The sequence below is a fragment of the Tarenaya hassleriana genome, unplaced genomic scaffold (assembly GCF_000463585.1).
Source record: "Tarenaya hassleriana unplaced genomic scaffold, ASM46358v1 Cleome53, whole genome shotgun sequence".
Taxonomy (NCBI): domain Eukaryota; kingdom Viridiplantae; phylum Streptophyta; class Magnoliopsida; order Brassicales; family Cleomaceae; genus Tarenaya; species Tarenaya hassleriana.
In genome coordinates, this window is record NW_010967966.1 from 119,969 (window position 1) to 136,235 (window position 16,267).

The 16,267-nt window shown below is 39.1% G+C and overlaps 3 protein-coding genes and 1 non-coding gene across 4 annotated transcripts; 3 read left to right on the plus strand and 1 right to left on the minus strand.

Moving 5' to 3' along the window:
- Nucleotides 1–4,491: 4,491 nt before the first annotated feature.
- On the plus strand, nucleotides 4,492–6,406 carry LOC104827746 (NAC domain-containing protein 86-like). Its single transcript, XM_010560988.2, has 4 exons — nucleotides 4,492–5,147; nucleotides 5,269–5,549; nucleotides 5,659–5,880; nucleotides 5,959–6,406. The coding sequence occupies exons 1-4, from the start codon at nucleotides 4,991–4,993 to the stop codon at nucleotides 6,223–6,225; spliced, it is 927 nt and encodes a 308-aa protein (XP_010559290.1). The 5' UTR covers nucleotides 4,492–4,990; the 3' UTR covers nucleotides 6,226–6,406.
- Nucleotides 6,407–6,816: 410 nt separating this feature from the next.
- Nucleotides 6,817–6,888, plus strand: TRNAC-GCA. Its single transcript has one exon. It is a non-coding gene; the product is annotated as a tRNA-Cys (tRNA).
- A 99-nt stretch (nucleotides 6,889–6,987) lies between these two features.
- Nucleotides 6,988–9,688, minus strand: LOC104827748 (aluminum-activated malate transporter 12-like). The gene is made up of 6 exons (XM_010560989.2): nucleotides 9,278–9,688; nucleotides 9,028–9,168; nucleotides 8,412–8,684; nucleotides 8,199–8,329; nucleotides 7,970–8,113; nucleotides 6,988–7,869 (listed from the first exon to the last, which is right to left on the minus strand). Exons 1-6 carry the CDS (start codon nucleotides 9,549–9,551, stop codon nucleotides 7,189–7,191), a joined length of 1,644 nt encoding a protein of 547 aa, XP_010559291.1. The 5' UTR covers nucleotides 9,552–9,688; the 3' UTR covers nucleotides 6,988–7,188.
- A 2,709-nt stretch (nucleotides 9,689–12,397) lies between these two features.
- On the plus strand, nucleotides 12,398–16,093 carry LOC104827749 (AP-2 complex subunit mu). Its single transcript, XM_010560990.1, has 13 exons — nucleotides 12,398–12,632; nucleotides 12,850–13,027; nucleotides 13,239–13,329; nucleotides 13,439–13,533; nucleotides 13,685–13,774; nucleotides 13,893–13,941; nucleotides 14,030–14,168; nucleotides 14,258–14,374; nucleotides 14,750–14,840; nucleotides 14,929–15,071; nucleotides 15,187–15,301; nucleotides 15,435–15,479; nucleotides 15,772–16,093. The coding sequence occupies exons 1-13, from the start codon at nucleotides 12,550–12,552 to the stop codon at nucleotides 15,850–15,852; spliced, it is 1,317 nt and encodes a 438-aa protein (XP_010559292.1). The 5' UTR covers nucleotides 12,398–12,549; the 3' UTR covers nucleotides 15,853–16,093.
- The last annotated feature ends 174 nt before the right edge of the window (nucleotides 16,094–16,267 follow it).

Genomic DNA, 16,267 nt, shown 5'->3' on the forward strand with positions numbered 1-16,267 from the left:
TCCTAGTGAATTTTCACTAAACCAAGCCAAATTAAGTACTAGACCAACCTAGCAGGGTAAACCGATCACTACAGACCCTAATCTACCCTAAACCAGTCCACTATGCCCTAAACCAGACACCATCAGACCTATATGGACCAACCTAACCCTAAACCAGTTAGTTCTAGTCCTAATTACACACTCCAGACCTTAAAATTGACTCAATCTAGTCCTAAAACACAAAATCAGATCCTAACCCGACCAATACAAGCCCTAATCAGATAAATCAGATCATAAACAGACCTCTACCAGCCTAAAACCAATCTGATCTTATCAAATACCGGACCCAATTGACCTATACGGTCTAATTCTAGCCTAATTGGACGAACAGACCCAAACATTAGACCTAAACCAGTCTAAACCGGCCTTAATTCCCCTCCAATCAAACCCTATTGGTCTGAACCGAACAATTCTAGCATTTCCCAGACAAATCAGACCCTAACCAAGACCTAAACCAGCCTAAATTAGTCTGAATTGCTCTAAATTGGACTCAATTGACCTAAACCGGACCTGAATTGACCTAAACCGGACTCAATTGTCCTAAACCGGACCTAGATTGACCTGAACCGGTCTAAATCGGTCCAATTGACCCCAAACCGGACCTGAACCGGTCCGATTTGACCTAAACCGGTCAACTGTTGACCAAATTGGTCAACGAATTGATCGAACCGGAGTGAACCGGTCTGAACCGGTCGGGACCGGGTCTGAGCCGGACTAAACCGGCCGTAATCCGGTCTGAGACGACGAAACCGGGTTGAACCCGATCTGACCGCCGATAACCGAACTTGGATCGAATCGAACCAGGTTCGATTGACCCAAATCGGGTTTAACCGAAATTGGATCGATTAAACCGGTCTGAACCGGATTTAATTCGAAACCCTAATTTCGGAAACCCTAGCCGCCGAGTCTGCCGAGTTGACTCGGACGTTGACACACCCGATTCCTCCACTCAACCCTAACTCGGACGAGTCAGGGGTCGAGTTTCGCCGGAATCGAGCATTCCTCCGCCGAGTTCACCGAGTTTCTTTGAAACTCGGACTCAAATCGGAGGAAAAAACGCGGAAAATAAAGAACCGAGTCGAAGGACTCACCTGGTTTCCGATTCCGAAACAAGTCTTGGCCGAGTCGACTCCACAGAGGCTTCAGCTCACCGATCTTTGTCATTGCCGACTCCAGAAACCTTCAGATCTCTCCGTACGGGCGCCGATCTCGCTTCGATCTTGCGCCTTGCACACTCGATAGAAGGTTAAATCGTTCACACAGACTCGACTCTAAAGAAAAAAGGACCGAAACCAGAAAACCCTAACTTACCTCGCCTGACCGGCGATACTCCCTGGATCGTAACCGGAGCTCTGATACCACTTTGTGAAGTCGGTATCGAGTTCTCACGGCCACTCCGACGCTCGTTCGTGCAAGAAGAAGAAACGACACCGGAGTTTTAACGAGTTCGGTTACCGAGTTTCCTCGGACCTACATCTCGGCCGGACGGTGCCGGCGAATCCACTAGAAGAACGAAGAAACAGCGGAGAAGAGAGAAACACGGCGGCCGTCCACACCAAGGTTGGAGGCTCACCGAGAAACACAGAGAAACGCCACGAGAGACGGTACAAGACACTCACCGACACTTACCTCGCTCGCCTTTGCGAGACGACGCCCGTTTCTCCCTCACGATCGCCTCTGCGATCTCCTCTCTCTCGAAACTTCTCCTCGAGCCACGCGCCACACTTTCGTCTTCACGCGTATTAGGGTTTCATTAACCCTCGGGATGAAACGCTGCGTTTCAGGTTAAAACCCGAAACCTCCTTCCGAAAGGGAAGGTTCTATTTCTCCGCCAATGGGCCTTAGGGCCCAACACTCATGTTTAGGTGGTCTAGCGGTGAGAATTATGCACATATTAAATATACTTAATTTCCAAAAGACGTTGAAGACTTGTCTATCTCCTCGGTTCTCTAATTCAGGGTCCGAGAAGACATTGGATCATGTTGATAGATGTTCCAACCACTAAAGCAGATATTGTTGGACCAAGCACATGTAGATCATTTCCATATCACATATTAAACATATACATATGTAAGCATAACATTATTACTGTAAAATCCAACAAAAAAATATATTATTACTGTAATTACTTTTAAATTTCTAAGTCAAAGCTATCTTTTGCATGTTGTAGTTGGAGAATTATGCACATATTAAATATACTTAATTTCTAAGTCGGATCATTTTTGTGTTTTGTTGATTTGCACAATCTCCATACCTTTAGGTGGTTTAGAATATCTGCAATACAGTGACAAATGGTAAATATGTTATTCAATTTAATGTATTATATAATCATTAACTTTTCTTGTCTTATTTGCAATTTTCACTCATCATGGGGAGTGGTACGTAATAATTACCGAGCAAAAAAATGACATTTATAAAACATTTTTCTAAAACAAAAAAATATTATCTTTAACTTAAATAGTCAAATATGTGAAAATCACACTCACTAATGTTGTCGAAAGTGTATGTACACTTCAATCCATATTGGTTAGAGAAACTTAAATCATATGCGCGGTGGTTAGTTTTATATATATAACTATATTGGAATCCACCATCTCTGTTGGTTTGAGAACCCCTTCCTATAAACGAGATCATGAGTTCAACATCCAGAGTATGGAGATTCTCCTCTTGCCACCTTCGGATGTTTCACATCCCACGTGTGTGTTGTATGACCGTGCGTGTGGATCGGGATTAGTCTAGACCTTTGGGTTTGGGATCACTCGATTATTAAAAATATATATATATATATATATATATAACTATAAATTTTTGGAGAAAAAAACAATGTGGCTCTTCGTTGGTTAAGATACAGATAAAAAGAAGGGAGCCGAAAGAAAGAAGAATAAGAAAGGTGGGGGCCAAAGTGTGAAAAGGCAAGTCTTCTCATTTTCCCAAAAGTCCCCGTAACTCCCATTTTACACCAATTTTATCCAATTAAAGCAACAATGAAATAAATTTAATCTTGGAACAAATCTCAGAACTGCTACAAATTCAATAAACAATTTAGAATCAAATTCAGCACTATTAAAATTGGATATATATATATATATATATATATATGTATATGTGTGTGTGTAATGATGCTCCGTATAATCTTTTATGGACTTGAGAAAATGACAATATATTTGGAACATATTCCCAAACCCGTTTTATAATTACCCTAGTCCGTGGAAGATGATCGCCAATTTTTTTTGTATATACATTTCTAAGCTTGTATCTTTGTCGACAGTTAGCTTCTTTCATTTTATCAGCTAAGTTTATAAATTCTATTATCCTATATTGGAAATAAATTGATAAATTTGTTATATATTAATTAAATAAGACATGTGTTATTTTCGTATCATGTATTTAAAAAAGCTAAAATTCAATGCCAACGATGACCCCTTCTCTACTTACTGTACTTTTAATATTAATCCAATGCAAATAAAATAATTAAAAAAAACGTCGATATTTCTTCACTCTTGTTAAAAAATTAAAATTTCAATAATCATCACATACACGATTTATTCCTCACATATATATATGAGAGAAATACACGAGTGGGAACTAAACTAGGTGATGCAATTTTTTATATTATTAAAAAGCCAATTATTTTGAAAAAAAGGAGCATGACAAGTTTTTTTGAATATTTTAGTGCTTAAAAAAACGTTCAAAGGGGCTGTTTGGTCGTGTTCTAAAAAGACGAACAAATTAAAGCAGGAAAAAATGACAGTTTTTTATTTTTATTATTGGTATTATTATTAAAGAAATAGTTTTCGGAATAGGGCAGCTGCGGTCCCACTTGCTGTTCCGACGAAACGATCACTTCTCGTGACTTCTCAAAGTTGCTTCAATAAAAGTGCTTTTGTCCGACGCATGCTGACGTGGATTTAAACATTGTTTTACAAAATATATATCACAACGTAATCTGGAATTTGACTCGGAATTCGATTTCTAAGGGTGTTTTGGAATTCATGTTGTACATACTTTCACACGCTCATGGTGTGTGAATGTTCAACACGTGATATATTGATACCTAAAAACAAAACCATGATTCTATTAAAAAAAAATAAAATGTTTACTATATTACAAATTTGATTCGGGATGGGTTATAGTGTGAACAAGCTCATGAGCTTTGGAGTCCAAGTGGGTCCAATTTCTTTTGGAATTTTTGGAACCCTTGAGACAAGCAACGTCATCATTACTTTCGGTTGTCTTGTTATTTTCTTCCCGATATATATATATATATAACAAAAAAACATTATAATAAAATTAGTAGATAGTTTATTATTAGTTTTTGTTGATTCGGGCGTTGGCTTTTCCTCATGGAAATCTACTTTCGAGTGTGCTATATATACGACGCAATTCACAGCCTCCGACTACTCTACCAACCTTCCTTCTCTCCTCTCAACACCCCCGCCCCCTCTCAATTAATTACCCCTTAATCACGTTTAGTTCTTAATTAATCTCCTCCTTCGCCAACGTCCTTGCAAAGTCATAAAAACCTTTTTCCTCATTCGAAGGCTTTGACCTCAAGAATTTCTTGTTTTTCTTTCGTTTGAAATTCCAACATTAAAATTTCCCGATTCTTCTTCAAGCGCCCCTCCTTTGATTCCGGTTTATTTTTGTCACTGAGAAAAAAGGGAAGTTTTGTCGGGTTTTCGGGTAAATTGAACAAAAAAAAAACAGAAAATTTCAAAGACAATGATATTGTCACAAAAAGGATGCAATCGAGGTGAGTTGCAGACTTTGCTCAATAAAAAATCGAGCGTCGAGAAGAGCTTCTACTTTTGGATCTTCCAAATCTTCAACAGATATAGCTCCGAAACGTGATTAGTTCTTCCTTTTTTTGTTTCTGTAATAATCGCTGGGGTGAGGGTTTGTTTCTTGTGTCACAAGTAACTAGCTAGTGTTTGTTTACTTTCTGCTGAAAATGGGAAGTTCATCTTTACCGCCTGGATTCCGATTTCATCCCACCGACGAAGAACTCGTCGGATACTACTTGGAAAGGAAAGTTGAAGGGCTCGAGATCGAGCTCGAAGTCATCCCAGAGATCGATTTATACAGATTTGATCCTTGGGAATTACCAGGTATATGCAAAATATTTGGGCTTGTGGAATCTTTTTCAATTTTATTACATGCTTTGGAACGTTCCTCCGTTGAAAGGTTCTAACTTCACATATTTGGAACGGCCTTGCGTGTATTTTTCAGACAAGTCGTTTCTGCCGAACCGGGACATGGAATGGTTCTTCTTCTGTCCGAGAGACAAGAAGTATCCGAACGGTTCTCGGACCAATAGGGCTACAAAAGCCGGTTACTGGAAAGCAACCGGAAAGGATCGGAAAATCACATGCCGCTCCTCTGTTTCAGGCTATCGTAAAACGTTAGTTTTCTACGAGGGCCGTGCCCCACTGGGCGAAAGAACCGATTGGATCATGCATGAATATCGTCTATGCGATGATGATATTTCTCGTGGATCACAAAAATCCACGGTAAGAACTTCTCCTCGAGCATATATATGATTATGTCTAAATTCAATCATGTTTTGGATCCGTTGTAAGAACTTTTGTTTTGTGGGTGTCGTGAATTTTCTCGTTTAAGGGGGTTTTTGCGTTGTGCCGTGTTGTCAAGAAGAATGAGAAAAAGGGTAATAACCTCGGAAGAATTCGAAAAACTTCGACCGACCAAATGATCGATTCGGGTAACTCAAGCCTCGTAACCTCTCCTCGCCCAGAAGAAACGCCACCGGAAAACCCTATTTCTACCGCAACAGACTCCTCTAGCTTTTGGGTTTCACCGGATTTTATCCTTGATTCATCAAAGGTACGTACTTATCGGTTCGGGTGTTAAAGTTTATACGAGAACTTGAGAACCAAACTCTTAGTTCGGGTTATGTTTCAGGATTACCCGCAGATTCAGGATTTTGCATTCGACTACTTCCCTAGACAAGATTACTCGTGCCCTGATGATAACCGATGGGGAAAAGCCAATTTTCCGGCCAGTTCATCACATCCAAATGAAGAAGAGAACAATGATCAATCGGTGCAAACTGGTTACTGGACAAATATTGGGTACGAAGATTGGCACTACATTAACGGTTACGACCAAGCAAGTTCATTCAATGATATCAACCCGGCCCTTCTAGAGGAAATACTAAAGAGAACTTAACTTGTGGCATTAAAAAAATGTCGGTTTATTTGGTACGATAATGGAGAAGAAAGGGTATATGGGATCCAAGACAAAGCCTTTTTAACGTTGATCTTGGAGGATAACATCATGGACAAAGGGTATGTGGATTTATGTTTAGGGTTTTTTTTTTGTGAGTTTTCTTATTTGCTGCGTTTTGTATTACTGTTGAACCAATACAAAATTTGCTGTCCTTATTTTGACGTTTATCTGTATTACTAGTATTACGATACCATACGCAAATCTTGAGTTTGAATCAATTTTCTGATAGGGGGATAGCATATTCCTTCACAGTAATCAATTGGACCGCCATTCACCTTTAAGCCAACCTTTCAGACCTCAGCACCTTTGGAAGGCTAACGAATTATATCATTATTATGAAAATTATTTGCACAAAATTATCTTCTTGGGACCATAATACATAGTTATAAAAGCTTCTTCCGTCGGCTGAGATTATTATAAGCAGTATGGGCTTGAAGAAGAATCCGTAGAAAGTATATTTTGTAAAAGAAAAGATTATGAAATGAAGATTGATATGTGTGGAAGGTTACAATAATAATAATAATAAATAAGGGGTCCTTAGCTCAGTGGTAGAGCATTTGACTGCAGATCAAGAGGTCACCGGTTCGAACCCGGTAGGGCCCTTTCTTTTCATACTCTTCCTTTTCTTTTGTAAAGAAAAAATGTATTAATTTAGCATTTGATTGGTTTTAGGAAATTAGATCTCTCGAGTCAGCGAAAATATTGAAGCATGAAGGATACAAATAATGTTTTATTGCCGAACCCTCGAATATTACCATCTGATTATGACCAGAGACACGAGCCAAACCAACCATACCGACCCGGCTTGACCTCCCTCATATTCTACAATCTATAATAAGACAAATCCACTACGTACATTTTTTCCCTCTGTAATTAATAGAACCGTCTCTTCTCCGGCGTGCCTCACTCGACGCCGGCCACCGCGTGGTTGCACGGCGGCATGACGTCGGACTGATTCGACGGCGGCTTCTCGCATCGGATAACCACAGCCGTCGGATCGTACTCCTTGAAACGGGCGATGCGTCCGAGCTCCTCCACCTCGGCGATCACGTTGTCGAGCCTCGCCACCATTTCCACGAGCAGCGACGCGAACGCAGCGAACGGAAGCGCCTCCGAGAACTCGAGGCTCGTCATGACCGCGATCTTGCTCAGCTGCGGTCGAAGCATCTTCTTCTCCGTTATGATTTCGGCGTTCGCGTTTGCCCTCTTGTTGAACGATCTCCGGTACTCCAACAACGCTGACGTGTCCGTTCTGACGCTCGACAGCGAAACGGCGCTGTTCTGTTTGGCGTTGGTGTCGTTCTGGTGTTTGGAGCTGTTCTTGTTGCCGTGGGTATCTGAAACGGCGGCGTTTTGGTGGTGATGGCGGTGGTTGTGGAGGTTGGAGCCAAGGAAGAGCTTGGGCTGGGACTTGATTGCCGAGTTCAGGTCTTGGAGCGCCACGTGGAGGTGGTCGGAGAGAATCTCCGGCGAGCAATGACGGTGGTTTCTGATGCTTTCGGCCAGTTCCGACAACACTTTGCACACTTCTCTGGCCAACCTTATGCATGGGTCCTTGAACAGGGCCCGAACCGATCTCGGAGTCTACACAATATATAACAAAGACTTGATTAATATCACGTTAGTTTGAATAATGACTAGTTGGACCGAAAAATCCGGATGATGATGATTATATTATAAATACCTGAATCTCGGTCTGTAAGCACCCATGAAGGGCGACGACAGTGTAACCAAACTGACGAAGAACAGCTCCGACTTGGACGTATTGCTGCCATGGGAATCTATAGCACTGTCTCGTGTGTCTTGGCTCCCAGCTTGCATACAATGCCTGTCCGTATCCAAATTTGATACACATATTGTTATATATATACATATATAAGAGTAAATCGACGAAGGAAGAGGAAAGAGCATACGAGAGTTTCGTCGGTGGATTTGGAGTCGAGAACAGCCTTGTAACCTTGATAGATTCTGTCCTCGGATGATGATGAAGGTTCCTTGTCTTTGTCCTCTGGATCCTTGTCCTCAAAGTACTCGTTCACGCATGCTGTCCAATAAACGACAAAAATTCAACCCTTTCAACATACATCATCGTGGTATTTGCATGGGAGGTTTCATTAATTAATCACCTTCGATGGATTGGGAAAGGCCTGAGAGTTTGGAGAGGGTGGACTTGTGGAGATCCTCGCCGGACCAGATGGGGAAGACGAGAAGGCTCATGAAGAGGCAAATCCCGCATCCTATGGCTATCGTTACGAACCTTTCGTGTGCTATTTTTATGACGCTGTCCACTCTGTAACTCGACACCGTTATCAGATTGAATGTCAACAGGAATATCACCACCCCGTACTCGTAGTTCTTCTTTATGTATGGTATGAACCTCATGTACGTCGCCAACGACCCTACATTTCACACGTTAATTAATATAGAACAAATATTTAGTTTATTATTTATTAATATTGGTCGGCCATTTCATTAAGTTAGTTCCGTTATTTTCGCAAACTTTTCACCATTTTTTTGTTGTTGTTGTTGTCACATGATTCCCATTTCACTCGTATTTCGGCTTCACTACTTGCTAACTCCCCCTTTCAATTAAGAACATAACTACTCTTTTTTACCTTTTTTTTTCTTCTTCCCCTAAACCCTAAATTCAGTTCGATTTCTTGTTTTTTTTTTTAAAAAAAAAAGTGGTAACATATATCAATATATATACATAGAAATCAGAAGAAAAAAAGAAGCTCATACCAATGAGAAAGACAGCAGTTCCGATAAAGAGGGCTCGGAAGACCTTTCCGGAGTCATTAGCGACGAACTCAATGAAAAAGGCAAGAGATCCCGCAATTAGTGTCCCTAATCCTCTGTTAAGCCCTTTGCAAAGTGTCGCGCCTGCATTATAACATACATGAACATGATGTGTCACATATACATATATATATATATATATATATATGTACGTACGGCTATACATACAAAATAGAACTAAAAGAAAGAATACCGGCAGAGAACTCGAGGACGACGACGACGGTCATGACAGCCCACATGGAATTGGAGCCGATGCCTTTGAAAAGAGGCTCCATTAGATACGAAAGAGAGACGAGCGTTAATGAAACGCCGACTTTGAGAGCGTGTATCGCCCTTCTCGGATCCTCTCTTCCCACTGCCCACAGCCTCTTCGGAACCTTCTTCATCTTCTCCCCTACTTCTAGAACCTTCATCTTCCCCGACCCTTCCTCCATCTCCATGCTCCCCACATGCACCCTGTTCGACATCTTGATCCCACTCCTATATATATATGTATATACGTTTCTTGGCACAACTTTTTTTTTTGTTTTTGATCTTGGAACGAATGATGGGAGATGAATATGAGAAGAATATATATGAATAGATATAGTTTAGAGGTGTGTTTTATGCATGTACTGTTCTCATATCTATATATAGACAGATGGGATGGGAGGAGCAAATATGGCTGTGTATATGTTTGTGCGCGTGTGCACACGTGAGCGCGTGGTGTAAGTAAACGGTGGTAGATTTATGCGTTGGGTGAATTGTGAGAGAACCCTTTTGGATTTTCAGATGAGGGTCGTCCACCATATTTATTATTAATTTCTAAAATATTTTTCGGTTTGGTGTTTTTTGTATATATAAAGCATGTCTTTTTATTATTTCATATCTGACATTTATAATTACAGAGAATATAGTGTGCGCGTGTGTTTTGTGTAACACTAACAAAATTATATATTCGTATGGAAAAAAAACATAAAATGTTTAGTGGACGTATGTTAAAAGTGATGGGTTTCACATGACTTGCAGTTATTCTAGATGCATAAAAGTAGAGGCTTTCCCATTGTTCTTCACAAGATGCAGAAGATGCAAAAAAGTCAAACTCACCACTGGTAAAAAAAATCTACTAATTACAAAATGAAATCGACATTAATTTTACTCTCATCTCTATAAAAAAAATAAAACAACGATAACATATATATATATATATATATATATAGTGTTTTTAAAGCATGAAAGTTGCAATTTTTTTAATAAAAATGGTTCACCGAACTTTCGACCTAATTACATCCGATCTAAATAGGTAAACCGTTTTACTATAGTTAATTGCGCCCCATTTATTAAGTGAACAAGACAAGGGAAACTCCCTTGTCGTCTTATTAGCCAAGTCTTTCGATTGCTTATAAAATATTTTTATCATCTCGTTTTTTAAGTAAAATAACATCAAATATCTGATGTCGTGGACATGAGTTTATGGATGGAGTCTCTCTCTGCGGACAACTAAATGTAAATAATGTCAACGCCGAATCTGATACATGTCATTTTAGTCTCAATGATTTATTTAATCATGTATTATTATGATCGTGATTAATTATAGCTAATGATCACACATATATTGTTATTTGTATTTTCGTGACGGTGATGCAGTTTCTGCTTGGACTGCGACCGCTCCAATGTGTCAATTATTCTGTCCCTTATGCTGCGAAAATCAAACAGAAAACATTTGATACAAATTCTTCCAATGTATCCAATTTTCTGAAAACATTGATCAAGACCCTTTTTCCCTCTAATTTTTTTAAAATAAGTATCGAAAAAATAATTGATTATATATATGAGAAGGGAGATACAGAAACATCACATTAGGGTTCGCCTCAGAGCCATGAGACAATCTCTCTCCATCCCCAAAGGAAAAGGACTTTGGTGACCTCACAGCCGTACCAACGTTGACACATTGGACACGGACACAGATATCACACACCCATGTCTAATTATGTATCTTCTCTGTGTGTATGCATGGTCCATTACAATATATATATATATATATATATATATATATGTGTGTGTGTGTGTGTGCGCGTGTGTATTAGACGAATTATGTGGCTAATATGAATAGAGTATAGGGAAGATATTAAAGGACCAAAACGAAATGACCAGTGATTCCATCAATACCTTCATTTGTTTGTCTGTATATATATATATTCAAATATATAATCATACTTTTCACAGCTAAAGTTAACCACTACATATTTTGGACGTCTTGATATTGATGTTATATAACACGCATATTGTCATGATCGAACCAAGTGATCTATGAATGGGATCACGGGCTACGTGTAATTTACAGCTCATAGAATAGAAAGACACAGCTTTGTTATTTGACCCAATGAAAACAAAAATCACTGATTTCCCATTTAAGGAAGATTCTTGTTGTTGCCATTTCTGATGACCCATTAATTCCTAATAAAGTTACAATAATATAATTTCGATTTCAGAGAGTATTAAAGAGTCTCTGTGTTTTCTTCCTCGAGTGTGGGAGGACATGGAGATTTCTCGTGTCTACCGTACTCAACCTCCAACAATGAGGCCACTCCTCTTTCTGTCGCTTCACTCCACGTGGCACCAACCCACTTGTTGTAATAAAACTTTATTGTAGTTATTCACTTGAAGACTCCTCGTAACACAAATCCGAATTCACTGTATTGTTGGAAGCATATCTCACAAAACAAATGTGACTGTAAATACTAAGAACTTTTTTTCCACAAGAATCAAACCAATCTTATCAGGTCCCTTAGTTTGATACCAGGGTAGATGTTTGAACAAATTATAGGGGTCAAACGATTCACTTCCGATTGGCTCGGATCAAATCGAGATGGTTCGTTTTGGGTTCAACTCATTATACTTGTTTTCAAAAGAAGTAAAAAAACTTCGACTCAATTCTGTTCACGAGTTAAACTAGTGGACTCGAAAAATAAATATTTTTTTATATTATAAAAATATCAAATAAATGATATTTTAATATAATATTAGACATTGAAACACTTAACTAAAAGCAGTTATATAAGTATATATAGATATATAGGCAATATAAAATTAAATGAAATATTATTTTTTTTTATAAAAAATACAAATAAAAATATAACATGCATATAAATTAAAAAAAAACACTTCAGTTTGATTTGCCAATGATAATTTGATTAATACGGTGAATATTAATGTGATTAATTATTTAATAAAAACTAAGAAACAGAAATATTATAAACGGGTCGGATTTGCAAGAGTCAAGAGCCCAGCCCATTAAGAAAAGTCCACTCGCTCACCATTCTTCGTCTCTCCTTTTGACGCCCGTTGGTTCATTTCTTCGTCGTCTCCGACACCGCGATCTCGCCGCACCACCGTCTTTTCTCGGATCGCCGCTCACCTTTTTGTCGCCGGGTTGGATTTTTCGGAGGTGGTGTCGATCTGTGTTCCGATCCGCCTGGATCAAAGATGCCGGTGGCTGCTTCCGCCATCTACTTTCTCAATCTCCGTGGCGATGTTCTCATCAATCGCCTCTACCGCGATGACGTTGGGTTAGACTTTTTCTTAATCTGTCTACTTTTCTCGCTGTCCATCTGCTTGAATCGCACTTTTGTTTTTTGGTTTGAGGGTTTGCGAAAATTTCCCCTTTAGCTGTCGTCGTTCTTTTGTTTCTCCTCTAGCTGCGACAGTTTAGGGTTTTTGTTTGGGACGAACGAGATGTTATTTGTTGAATTCTATGGGTTTGTGCTTCTATCGATTTGATTGCAGGGGAAATATGGTGGATGCATTTCGGACTCATATAATGCAGACAAAGGAGTTAGGTAATTGCCCTGTTCGACAGATTGGCGGTTGCTCTTTTCTCTATATGCGAATCAGCAATGTCTACATTGTAATTGTCGTCAGCAGCAATGCTAACGTTGCTTGTGCCTTCAAATTCGTCGTCGAGGTATTCGATTTTACGTCTTAGCTTGCAATTCCTTTATAGTTTGCTCAGATTGGATCTGAAGGATTCTGATTAGATTATTAACTGAATCAACTTGATCATTAAAGTTTTGAGCTTAGCCCCTTTGTTTGATTTGTATAGATGACCTAGAAATTTGTGAAAATAGCGGCTCAGATTGGGATATGCATCTGATTTCATTTACTGTTTTGTTCAGGCTGTTGCTTTGTTCAAATCATACTTTGGTGGAGCTTTTGACGAAGATGCTATTCGAAATAACTTTGTCCTAATTTATGAATTGTTGGATGGTGAGCCCTTTATGTTCAAGGATAAGATATTCTCAATCGAGACATTCTTTTAGTTACACTTTTATTCTTCTACCTCACCAAGTGTTGGTTTTTGCAAATTGAATTGCAGAAATTATGGACTTTGGCTATCCACAAAATCTCTCCCCTGAAATTTTGAAACTTTATATTACTCAAGAAGGTGTGCGGTCGCCATTTTCATCGAAGGTAATTCCATCTCTTTACATGTACATACACTGACTTGAATTAAATTAACTGAAACATTTTTTTTCGTAAAGAATCTGGCAGTATATTGCGTCTAGCCTGTCATGCTTGTTCATCAATAACTTACTTCTCATATGTAAAAATTGTGAAACAGCCTACAGACAAGCCTGTTCCAAATGCAACATTACAAGTTACAGGTGCTGTTGGTTGGCGAAGAGAGGGCCTTGTTTATAAAAAGAATGAGGTGATTTGATTTTTGTTGGTTTTTACTTTATTAAATGTGTCTATCAACATCAACATCGCCTTAATCCCAAATTTATTAAATGTGCCTATATGCTAATTTAATTCATTCACTACTGCAGGTTTTCCTGGACATTGTGGAAAGTGTGAACCTTCTAATGTCCTCTAAAGGTGAATAATTTCTCTGCCGAGGATTTCTTTCTGATTATTTTTATTTGCTGTTTCATTTGATTGTTCTTGCACGATACGACAATTCTAGGCAACGTTCTTCGGTGTGATGTTACTGGGAAGGTTCTAATGAAGTGCTTTCTTTCTGGGATGCCTGATCTGAAGTTGGGGTTGAATGATAAAATTGGCCTCGAGAAAGAATCACAAATGAAATCTCGTCCAGCTAAGAGGTAGGATTTTGTAGAAGTGTTCCATGTATAGCCGTTGTTACGTATTTGGTGCTGACAAACTTAACCTTTGAACATGTAATTTTCTGCAGTGGTAAAACTATTGAGCTGGATGATGTTACATTTCACCAATGCGTCAATCTGACAAGATTTAACTCAGAGAAGACTGTTAGTTTTGTGCCACCAGATGGTGAATTTGAGCTAATGAAGTAAGTTTGAGATAATTTCCGTGTGATGTATTTCATTCTAATATGTATTCTCATCAAGCATGATCATCCTTTCAATCAATTCTAAGAATAATATCCACACAGTATATTATACCTGACCTATCTCAGGTTCAGCTGATAGTTTTATGCAGAACGAGATTCCTGCTACGAAAGAGAGACGAGCGTTAATGAAACGCCGACTTTGAGAGCGTGTATCGCCCTTCTCGGATCCTCTCTTCCCACTGCCCACAGCCTCTTCGGAACCTTCTTCATCTTCTCCCCTACTTCTAGAACCTTCATCTTCCCCGACCCTTCCTCCATCTCCATGCTCCCCACATCCCCAATGTGTTAATTTTCTTGAATTGTTTTGTACCTCAGGTATCGTATAACAGAAGGCGTTAATCTTCCTTTCCGTGTATTACCAACAATCAAGGAACTTGGTCGTACACGCATGGAAGTAAATGTCAAGGTACGTAGCTTTTTTTTTTAATTATTGAAAGCTGACTCCCAGATCTCTGCTCTCTCTCCACTGATCTGTCATATGTTTCTTTCTACAGGTCAAAAGTGTCTTTGGTGCTAAAATGTTCGCTCTTGGGGTTGTAGTCAAAATTCCAGTGCCAAAACAAACGGCAAAAACAAATTTCCAAGTGACATCCGGACGTGCTAAGTACAATCCAGCTATCGATTGCTTGGTCTGGAAGTGAGTTTTACTTACCTCTCAAAGTTTATTACAGAAAAGTTCATCGCTTTAGTTCTGTTGGTCATCGAATTTCGGATGTGTGCTTATTAAACCATTTGGCTTATATTTTCTCTAGGATAAGAAAATTTCCAGGACAAACAGAGGCCACTCTAAGCACGGAAGTTGAGTTGATCTCAACAATGACAGAAAAGAAATCTTGGACGAGACCACCAATTCAGATGGAATTCCAGGTCACTGTTCAACTCCTTTTATCGTCATTCCAGAATTTTTTTTTTTAAAAAAAAACACACAAATTAAGACATTGTCCAACTGAGTTTGTATTAGGGCAATTCTTAACACTATTTTAAGTTTTCCTCTTTCCAGGTGCCCATGTTCACAGCTTCTGGTTTGCGAGTCCGTTTTCTCAAGGTACTTGTGGATTATATAAGTCAATAGATTCAATTTCTTGATCACGGAATTAGTAGATCTGATCCATGACCATGAGCATAGAAAATGGTTAAGGCGATACAATTGTTGGGGGGTTTCAACAACTAGCATTCAGAATAGTACTGTCCTTTTCAAAAACGAAACTTGCCATTCAAGTATTGAAGTCTCTTGGCTGTTTCCCATTGAAAGTGCTTACAGAACCTCTGAAAGACCATTAGTGGGTGCTTGAATTTGATGCCTTTCATTGACTGGAACTGTACACTTGTTTTGGCAGGTGTGGGAGAAGAGTGGATACAACACGGTTGAGTGGGTTCGTTACATAACGAAAGCGGGTTCATATGAAATCAGGTGCTGATCTCCATAGCTCCATCACATGACCGGTACGCCGTGGGTCACAATTTCTTGGTTTCTTTGCTTCTGGAACGCCTTCAAACTTTTTTCCCTTTCCATCTGCCCTTGGGGTGCTATTTGTTTGTTAGTGGAGAGACCTATGTGTTAATATGAATTATATATGTATAATGTTTTTTTAATTAAATTTGAGTTTGCGTTTGTAATGACGTGATATGTTCTTATCGATCATATGCTCCCTTTTTTCATTTTTGATTCTGTGATGTGATATGATATCAAATAATGTATGCGTTGGACATCGCATCAAATCCAAACCAATCGTTATATTATATATATATATGTGTGTGTATGTGTGTGTTTATGGTGGTTAGGGGAGCATGGAACCAAGCCAATGGCCATAAATAAATTACAAACAAATATCC

What these genes read in the sequence shown, in the direction of transcription:
- LOC104827749 (XM_010560990.1), top strand. Translation starts at nt 12,550, where the DNA reads ATGCCGGTGGCTGCTTCCGCCATCTACTTTCTCAATCTCCGTGGCGAT. An exon ending in CCTTCAAATTCGTCGTCGAG is followed by an intron (nt 13,028 to 13,238) that starts GTATTCGATTTT and finishes TGTTTTGTTCAG; the next exon opens with GCTGTTGCTTTGTTCAAATC. An exon ending in AATTTATGAATTGTTGGATG is followed by an intron (nt 13,330 to 13,438) that starts GTGAGCCCTTTA and finishes ATTGAATTGCAG; the next exon opens with AAATTATGGACTTTGGCTAT.
- LOC104827746 (XM_010560988.2), top strand. Translation starts at nt 4,991, where the DNA reads ATGGGAAGTTCATCTTTACCGCCTGGATTCCGATTTCATCCCACCGAC. An exon ending in TGATCCTTGGGAATTACCAG is followed by an intron (nt 5,148 to 5,268) that starts GTATATGCAAAA and finishes TGTATTTTTCAG; the next exon opens with ACAAGTCGTTTCTGCCGAAC. An exon ending in GTGGATCACAAAAATCCACG is followed by an intron (nt 5,550 to 5,658) that starts GTAAGAACTTCT and finishes TTCTCGTTTAAG; the next exon opens with GGGGTTTTTGCGTTGTGCCG.
- LOC104827748 (XM_010560989.2), bottom strand. Translation starts at nt 9,551, where the DNA reads ATGTCGAACAGGGTGCATGTGGGGAGCATGGAGATGGAGGAAGGGTCG. An exon ending in CCTTTCCCAATCCATCGAAG is followed by an intron (nt 8,330 to 8,411) that starts GTGATTAATTAA and finishes TTTATTGGACAG; the next exon opens with CATGCGTGAACGAGTACTTT. An exon ending in AATCCACCGACGAAACTCTC is followed by an intron (nt 8,114 to 8,198) that starts GTATGCTCTTTC and finishes GGATACGGACAG; the next exon opens with GCATTGTATGCAAGCTGGGA.